Source organism: Hoplias malabaricus, chromosome 15 (genome assembly GCF_029633855.1).
Source record: "Hoplias malabaricus isolate fHopMal1 chromosome 15, fHopMal1.hap1, whole genome shotgun sequence".
NCBI classification, from domain to species: domain Eukaryota; kingdom Metazoa; phylum Chordata; class Actinopteri; order Characiformes; family Erythrinidae; genus Hoplias; species Hoplias malabaricus.
In genome coordinates this window covers 4,799,438-4,809,110 of record NC_089814.1, presented here as the reverse complement: position 1 = coordinate 4,809,110, position 9,673 = coordinate 4,799,438, and the positions used below count along the sequence as shown (strand labels likewise).

Sequence of the window (9,673 nt, the reverse complement as noted above, 5' to 3'; positions counted from 1 at the left end):
CCCGGGATAGAACTGCTGTAGACAGCCCCTCCGCAGCTGCGATGTTCACACTATAAAATCGGGAGAAGGTGCACGGTGTGGACCACGTAGCCGCCGTGCATATCTCCTGCAAGGAAACACCTCGGAGTGCAGCCCAGGAAGTTGCAACACCCTGGACAGAATGGCCCGTGATATGGTAAGGCATCTGGAGGCTTGCAGCCTCATAAGCCCCTCGAATAACGTCCACAAGCCAATGGGACAGTCGTTGTTTAGACAGTGCCATCCCCAGCTTGGCGGCAGAGAAGCAAACAAACAGCTGATCGGTCTTCCTTACATTAGCCGTAGCGGTTACATAGGCCCTAAGGGCACGCACAGGGCAAAGTAAGGACCGCCTTGCATCAGAATGGTCTGTGTAGGCGGGAAGGTCGATGGCCTGATTCACAAAGGCAGGTTCCAAAATCTTAGGCAGGAAGGCAGTGTTCAGCCTCAACCTGACGCTAGAATCATTTATGCCCCACTGCAGGCATAAGGGGCTGATGGACATAGCATGGAGCTCACACCTCCGCTTAACTGTGCAAACGGCTAGTAAAAAAGTGGTCTTCAGGGATATCCACTTGAGGCTCGCCTGTTCCAATGGCTCAAAAGGTGCCTGACAAAGGCTGTCTAGCACCAGTGAAAGGTCCCAAGGTGGAGACCGAAGTGTACGAGGCGGGACCAGTCGTCTCGCCCCCTTCAAGAAGGACGTAATCAACTCCTGAGAACCCAATGAAACACCATCAGACAGCACCAAGTGGTGCGACAGGGCGGCCACGTACACCTTAAGTGTAGAGGGAGACTTCCATTCATTCAGTTGTGACTGCAAGAAGGACAGAACTGTCTGTAGCATGCATGAATGTGGGTCCAAACCTTGGCCAGCACACCAGACCTCAAAAAACTTCCATCTGCCCTTGTAAAGGGCACGAGTAGAGGGGGCCCTAGAATTATCAATAGTGTGTTGCACCTGGGGAAAACACAACTCTAGCCCAGTGGGGGCCTAAGGGCCACAGCCACAGTCGAAGCCGTTCTGGCTGGGGGTGCCACACCTGTCCTCTCAGTTGTGAGAGCAGATCTGTACGACTCGGTAGCTCCCATGGTGTACCTTGAACCAGGGAAAGCAGAAGAGGAAACCATGGCTGGTATGGCCATTGAGGTGCCACCAAGAGAACCCGATGGTTTTCCCAGCGTACTCTGTCCAAGAGAGCTGGAAGTAGTGGAAAGGGAGGAAAGGCATAGAGTAGTGCCCTCGGCCAGTCGTGGGCTAGGGCATCCTCGCCCAGTGGGCTGTCTTGCGGCTCTTCCGAAAACCACAGGGGGCAATGTGTGGTGTCCCGTGAGGCGAAGAGATCCACCTGAGCTTTCCCAAACAACTTCCACACTGACTGAATCACCTCGGGATGCAGTCTCCACCGTCCTGAGTGTATGGTGTGGCGGGAGAGGGTGTCCGCTACGTTGTTGGAGGAGCCAGCCACATGTGCTGCTCTGAGAGACAGGAATCTTGGGTAAGCCCATGTCCACAGACCCTGGGCAATGCTCAGGAGCTCGCGGGATCTCGTTCCGCCAAAGTGATTCACATAATACACCGCTGACATGTTGTCTGAGCGTACCAAGACATGCCTCCCCTGGAGAATGGGAAGAAAATGTCTCAGAGCAAGCCATATTGCCCGCAGTTCCAGCGTGTTGATGTGGCTCTGGGCCTGCCGGTCGGACCAGAGTCCCTGAACTGCCCTGTGATGACATACTGCCCCCCAGCCAGTGGGGGACGCGTCTGTGGTAATCACTTCCCTGCGGGAGGGGATGCACCCCAGCCTGACACCTGACTGGAGGAAGGTGACCGAGGTCCATATGTTCAGGGCAGAAACACATTCTCCTGAAATGTGGACAAGAAAATGCCTGTGACGCACTGCGTCCAGCCTTAAGCTGGTGACCCACATCTGGAAGGGTCAGATGTGGAGCCTCCCCAGTGCCACCACCTGTGAGGCTGCGGTAAGCAGTCCCTGTAGCCGCAAGAGATCCAAAAACCGGACCTTGCGTCCTAGTTTCAAGCGGCGGATGGCGCAGAGTATGGCTCGAGCACGAGCCCAAGGGAGGGACGCTCTCATAAGGTGTGAGTCCAGCACCATTCCCAGAAAGGTGATGGTTTGGGTCGGAGTGAGCACGCACTTGCCCCAATTTACAGTGAACCCCAGTGCCTGTATGTGCTGCAGCAACTGGAGTGTGTCCTTGTGCGCACGCTGTTCTGTCGGGGCACACACGAGCCAATCGTCGAGGTAAGGCAGAATTTTCAGTCCCTCTGCCATAAGTGGGGACAGTGCGGCACGTATGCACCTTGTGAAAACCCTGGGAGCCAGGGAGAGGCCGAATGGTAAGACACGAAATTGGTACACCTTCTGATTGAAGGCAAACCGGAGGAAGCACCTGTGCTCCGGAGCAATGGGAACATGAAAGTAGGCGTCTGCAAGGTCGACAAGTGTGAACCATTCTGCCTTGTCGATCATACGAAGGGTGACCGCTGTGTGCAACATCCGGAACGGTAGAACCTTTAAATAGGCATTTAGCCGCCGGAGGTCTAAAATGGGTCTGAGCCCACCATCCTTTTTGGGAACTACAAAGTAAACAGAGTAAAAACCCTCTGTCTGAACATGAGGGGCCACTAACTCTATGGCTCCCTTGTCCAGGAGAACTCGAACTTCCTGGGAGAGCCTTGCTGCCCGGTGTGGGTCTTGAACTCTGGTAAACAGTGGGCGAGAACTTAGGGGTGGCCGGCGGCGAAACTGCAGCCTGTAACCCTTCGACATGGTCCTGAGGACCCATGGATCTGAGACCGTCCTGTCCCAATAAGCTTGATGGAAAGCAGGGAGGGGTCCAGTCACCGGCCGGGATGTGTCAGCGACGATCTGCTGTAGTACCGTGGGGTACATGCCGTCTAGGGGGCCGTGCATGCCGCCTAGGGGCCAGCACAGGAACCGTGGAATCGCCTGGGCGGACCTGGGGAGCTGGAGTGCTAATCCGCCGTCCTCGGTCATGACTCCGCACTCTGTGCGGTGGGCGACGAAAGCTCTGTGATTGTCCCACGCCATGAAGTTTCCGTGCTTCTGTGAGGGAGGAGCGGCGCTCCAGGGCTTCCTTGGCTGCAGGGCCAAAGAGATAACCAGGAGCCAGGGGTACTGATCGTAGTGTGGCACGGCACGGCTCGGGCAGCGAGGACTGGGCCAGCCACACTTGACGACGAGCATGTAGACTAGTGGCCACAAGCCGTCCAGTATCATGGGTCATATAGCCAGCTGTTAAAAGAGCCAGATTCAGCAATTCTTCTGGAGCGGTGGGGTCCTCTGCGGTAGCAGGAGGGTTCTGAAGGGCTATGAGCAGGATGCATAGCGTGTTGAGCAGCCTACCCAGCCGTGTCGCTGAATTATGCAGTTTAACAACCATTTCGTCCGTGCGTCTGCATTCCACACTGGGGCAGCGGGGCTCCTGACGAAGAGCGTCATGGACATGGACATGTTCGCTAAACCGTATTCAGCCGCTCCAGACATGGAAGATAGCATGCGAGCCGTATCTGTCGGACGACATGCTCTCTCACTACGAAAGGCGGCAGAGAATTCCGCCCCAAAATCCTGACATGGGGGTACTGCAAGTCCGTCTGCCTCCAAGCGCTTAAACAGAGCGTTAGAGCGCAAGCATTCTGCCGCTGGGGTATCTAGGCCCAGCCTGGCCAGGGCTAGTTTCAATGTCTTTTCCACCGAAGACCTGCGTGAAGACGCCGCGGGGTTTTCTCCATCCTCTCTAGCTCCACTCGAAGAGAAAGAGCGAGGCGGCAGTGGGGAGCTCGGGTTTAGAGTAAGGGCCTCAGTCTCACGACCACTAGGTGGCATGGTCGGGAACCCCATGTCCGATGCAACCGTGGAAAGAATATCTAAGTCCGGCTCCGGAGGCAGCAACCCAGAGTCCTGAGAATCCACAGAGGCTTCTTCCGACTGCCTCTGATTCTGGCTGCCCATAGCTAAAACCAAGCTCTTCAGCTGGTTCAGCTCGGAAAAAACAGTGTCCATCCTGTCAGATAGAGCCCCATAAGACTTTTTCCGACGCGGCTCTTCCGCGAGGCGCGGGTCGCTTCTTTTGGCTCGTGTTTTAGGTGCAGCCGCAGGTAGAGCGGCCGTGTTCCGTGCCTCAAGGCCATCCAGGCGTTCCTGGCGAATGGCCAAGGGCATCACCGCGCAATCAATGCACGGGTCCGTAAGTGCCTCGCGCAGGTGGTCCAGGCCCAGACACGACGGGCACAGTCGGTGTCCATCGTTGGGCTCCAAAATGGAGGGGCAGTGAATACAGCTAATCTGAGATAGCATTGCCAAGGAAAAAAAACCTCTGCGTCACAAAAGCCGTTCCTTACCGGCGTATACTGTGTGGCCTCAGTGGATTCGGTGTACCGAACACTGAGGAGCAGAAAGGAAAAACGCGTCGATGCCTAGCGCTGTAGCCCTCGGTGTACCGCGGCTTGTGCGTCTAAAGGCTGGAGAAAAGTACTCACCCGTTAGGTTCGCGGTGATTCGTACTGCGTATAGGCTCGTACCTAAGCACTGGTGTACCAGGCTATGTACGGCGGTCGGCTGACGTATCCCTCGAAGAGACGTGAAGAGAAGAAAAAATAAACAGCTCTAGAGGTCGGGAAAAATTCCGAAGCTCAAGGCGAGCTGCGCTCAATCGGCTTCCAAGGCGAGAAGAGAAGGAGGCAGTACAGCGTGATCTGAGCAGTTATATACTGCGTGGGATTCTCACACTGTGTCACGTGAGTGACTTCGTTGGCATACGCTCTCGGTTGGCCGTGGCACGGCAGGGATACATCCACTTTTGGCACCGCCCTGGCGGTCAGGAGATATGAAACATAACAACATTTAATGGTATTATGTTATATTTCTGGGAACAAAATGTGCCAGAGTTTGAAATGTAAAGAAAACATTCAAAGAAACAATCAAACAACGCCCAAAGGCAATGAATAGACGAGGTCATTCTCCATCCTGTGTTTTAGTTTAGCTCTTACTGTGTAACATTATTATCACTTGAACTGATAATAATGGTTTGGAACAGGGGATTTTATTTATAAAAATACAAATTGAATTCCTGCTAAACCTATTTCACAATATCCTCCAAACTGTGTTAATGCCACTGTGACACACCTGATATCTGAGTAAATGGCAATAAAAGGCTTGTGTAATGATGATTTTCAAAGCCTTAATTAAGTTTTGAACACGTAAATGGCCTGATATCATATACACTGCCAATTGTCACATCTGTCCACCTACTCCATCAAGTAAACAGCGTTATTTGAATCTGGCCTTGACTATATTAATTTTCCTGTAATCAGGCAACAATGGTGAAAGCTAGGAGAGCCTCATGACTCACCCTTCTCTCGGCTGCTTGAAGAGCTGAGATGAATTCCAGGCAGAGCTGAGGAAAATGGGCAATGTCTGACAGTCCAGAGTGCTCTCCTGGCTTGTGTGGAGACCTTGTGTTCCTGTATAATTGCAGATGCTTTGATTAAGTGCAAGGCACAGTGCATCACAGACTGTGAGTCAGATAACATTTAGCTTCACAAAGGCACTAGAGGCCAGGCTAGTGTGTGCTGACAGTGTGTTTATTGGTGTGTGTGTGTGTGTGTGTTGTGTGGGGGGGTCTCTTTTGTGGAATGGTCCTCCTCATCCCAGATAAGAGGCCAAAGGGTCCAGTTCATTTAGTTTCATTCACTCTTTCCAAGGCATTGCTGTGTTATCCTGTTATTCAGATGTCGGCTCGTTTGTTGCTTGTCATGTCACCAGCTTTGGGTACTGATTCATCGGATGCAATCAGAAAATCATTCGCACTCATTGGAAAAAGTGTATGGAGCATGGGGGCATGCATTGTAATACGTTTGTTTTAGGGATGGTAGAGATAAAATTGGGTGGCACGGTGGTGCAGCAGGTAGTGTTACAGTCACACAGCTCCAGGGACCTGAAGGTTGTGGGTTCAAATCCCGCTCTGGGTGACTGTCTGTGAGGAGTGTGGTGTGTTCTCCCTGTGTCTGTGTGGGTTTCCTCCGGGTGATTGTCTGTGAGGAGTGTGGTGTGTTCTCCCTGTGTCTGTGTGGGTTTCCTCCGGGTGACTGTCTGTGAAGATTTTGGTGTGTTTTCCCTGTGTCTGTGTGGGTTTCCTCCAGGTGACTGTCTGTGAGGAGTGTGGTGTGTTCTCTCTGTGTCTGCGTGGGTTTACTCTGGGTGACTGTCTGTGAAGAGTGTGGTGTGTTCTCCCTGTGTCTGTGTGGGTTTCTTCCGGGTGACTGTCTGTGAGGAGTTTGGTGTGTTCTCCCCGTGTCTGTGTGGGTTTCCTCCAGGTGACTGTCTGTGAGGAGTTTGGTGTGTTCTCCCCGTGTCTGTGTGGGTTTCCTCCAGGTGACTGTCTGTGAGGAGTGTGGTGTGTTCTCCCTGTGTCTGTGTGGGTTTCCTCCAGGTGACTGTCTGTGAGGAGTGTGGTGTGTTCTCCCTGTGTCTGCGTGGGTTTCCTCCGGGTGACTGTCTGTGAGGAGTGTGGTGTGTTCTCCCTGTGTCTGTGTGGGTTTCCTCCGAGTGACTGTCTGTGAGGGATTTGGTGTGTTCTCCCCGTGTCTGTGTGGGTTTGAGTCCCGCTCCGGGTGACTGTCTGTGAGGAGTTTGGTGTGTTCTCCCTGTGTCTGTGTGGGTTTCCTCCGGGTGCTCCAGTTTCCTCCCACAGTCCAAAAACACACACTGGTAGGTGGATTGGCAACTCACAAGTGTCCATAGGTGTGTGAGTGTGTGTTGCCCTGTGAAGGACTGACGCCTCCTCCAGCCTGTGTTCCTGCTTTGTGCCCAATGATTCTGGGCAAACCCACCGCAAACCTGAACTGGATAAATGGTTACAGACAATGAATGAATGAATAAAATCTGATTTTGTGCCGTATGGTACATAAATAGCAGGCACTTCAGAATTGTCCCCAGTTCTCCTCTGAGTCTCACCAATCTCAGTGGTGGAAGAGTACAATGATAACGTTAAATACGCTTACTCATTTGTTGAAATCAGCTGAACATGTTTGTTTCATTCAACTGATTTTGCAGTGTCATGATTGATTGACCTATTGATTGATTGATTTGTTTTCCATTGCAATTATCACAGTGTGGATGGGCCAAATTGCAACTGGACATGTAACATGAGTCAATATTTACATTAAATAAAGGAAGGACATAAATTAATGAAGACAAGGTTGTTGATAGTGGAATCCTGTAATAGTCTCTTGGTTACTGAGGAGGGTATCTCTGGCTCTGTCTTCTCTCCAGTCGGAAATTCAATCAACTTCAATTTTGTGCATGATTATCTTTTAGTAGAAGAGGACAAACAGGCTAAAACACACACAGAAATAGCCCATATCCCTAATTTAACTAACAGGGAGAATGCCAAGCTATTTTGAATGCAAGGCTATGTTCGGCTTACATTAATCCTCTGTTATTGTAGACTCTCATGAAAGAAAAGGTACAGTACAGGTCTCCTGTTCACTAAAGGTACAAACTGTGTGACTGTACTTTTTAAAGGTACAACAGTGGTTGTAAAGTCCTGTTGTGTTCCCTAATGGTACATTACACATCCTTCTCCAGAAGGAGAGGTGTATATTTGTAAGAATTCATTATATATCGGTGTAAAATAAATGAACGTAAGATAAATCCTGGAGATCAAATGGGGCGTATGAAATCAACACAACTTTAAAATGAATATGGTGAATATTTCTGACAGTGTATGATAAGCTCTCTTTATTCAGCTCTGGGTTTGTTTGTTTATTTACTGCTCTGTGTCTGTAAAAGTAGCATAAATCTGCCTGGATGCTCTACCAGATTTAAAAACCTAGTTTTATATGATGATAATGATCATTTATATGTGCAACAGAGGCTGTAGGATATTTGATAGGACCTTACCGCTTGCCATCTTTTCCATGATAATTTGCCTTGGCAGTTCTCTCTCAGTAAGATTTAGTAAGGCTTCGGTTCTGCTGATTCTGGTAGGATTAAAGCTAAGAGCTATTACCATTATTTCACTGACATCTGAACAATCCAAGGGACAGGATCGTCCTCCCTACACGCACAACAGAACAGAGTCACATAACAAGCCATCTGGCCTTGAGGACTCATATCATTTTTCCTAAGGGATTCCTTTAATGTTGAGATAAACTCAGTCGTGGAGTCAGGGGGCGCAGCTATTACTTTTGACTTTTTTAGAATTTATGAGTTTAGAGTGTGCCATTAGCACCCAATATTCTGATGTAATCATCCATACATGGAAATGGAGTGATATAATGGAAACTCAATGTAACCATCCATTTTCATCCCTTGTTATACTCCACCCATATATATATATATATATATATATATATCCATTATCTGTAAGCGCTTATCCAGTTCAGGGTCGCGGTGGGTCCAGAGCCTATCTGGAATCATTGGGCACAAGGCAGGAATACACCCTGGAGGGGGCACCAGTCCTTCACAGGGCAACACACACACACTCACACAGTCACACCTACGGACACTTTTGAGTCACCAATCCACCTAGACTTTGGACTGTGGGAGGAAACTGGAGCACCCGGAGGAAACCCACGCAGACACAGGGAGAACACACCACACTCCTCAGAGACAGTCACCCGGAGGAAACCCACACAGACACAGGGAGAACACACCACACTCCTCACAGACAGTCACCCGGAGGAAACCCACGCGGACACAGAGAGAACACACCACACTCCTCACAGACAGTCACCCGGAGGAAACCCACACAGACACAGGGAGAACACACCACACTCCTCACAGACAGTCACCCGGAGGAAACCCACACAGACACAGGGAGAACACACCACACTCCTCACAGACAGTCACCCGGAGGAAACCCACACGGACACAGGGAGAACACACCACACTCCTCACAGACAGTCACCCGGAGGAAACCCACACAGACAGAGAGAGAACACACCACACTCCTCACAGACAGTCACCCGGAGGAAACCCACACAGACAGAGAGAGAGCACACTACACTCCTCACAGACAGTCACCCGGAGGAAACCCACGCGGACACAGGGAGAACACACCACACTCCTCACAGACAGTCACCCGGAGGAAACCCACACAGACATAGGGAGAACACACCACACTCCTCACAGATAGTCACCCGGAGGAAACCCACGCGGACACAGGGAGAACACACCACACTTCTCACAGACAGTCACCCGGAGGAAACCCACGTGGACACAGGGAGAACATACCACACTCCTCACAGACAGTCACCCAGAGGAAACCCACGCAGACACAGGGAGAACACACCACACTCCTCACAGACAGTCATCCAGAGGAAACCCACGCAGGCACAGGGAGAACACACCACACTCCTCACAGACAGTCACCCGGAGGAAACCCACACAGACACAGGGAGAACACACCACACTCCTCACAGACAGTCACCCGGAGGAAACCCACACAGACACAGGGAGAACACACCACACTCCTCACAGACAGTCACCCAGAGGAAACCCACGCAGACACAGGGAGAACACACCACACTCCTCACAGACAGTCATCCAGAGGAAACCCACGCAGACACAGGGAGAACACACCACACTCCTCACAGACAGTCATC

General features: G+C 51.2%; 1 protein-coding gene across 1 annotated transcript; it reads right to left on the bottom strand.

The window, feature by feature from the left end:
- Nucleotides 1–962: 962 nt before the first annotated feature.
- On the bottom strand, nt 963–1,949 carry LOC136668699 (uncharacterized). The gene has a single exon (XM_066646373.1). It carries the CDS (start codon nt 1,947–1,949, stop codon nt 963–965), a length of 987 nt encoding a protein of 328 aa, XP_066502470.1.
- Nucleotides 1,950–9,673: the final 7,724 nt, after the last annotated feature.

Bases quoted from the DNA above. Each gene is read 5' to 3' on its own strand.
- LOC136668699 (XM_066646373.1), bottom strand. From the start codon at position 1,949: ATGTGGGTCACCAGCTTAAGGCTGGACGCAGTGCGTCACAGGCATTTT.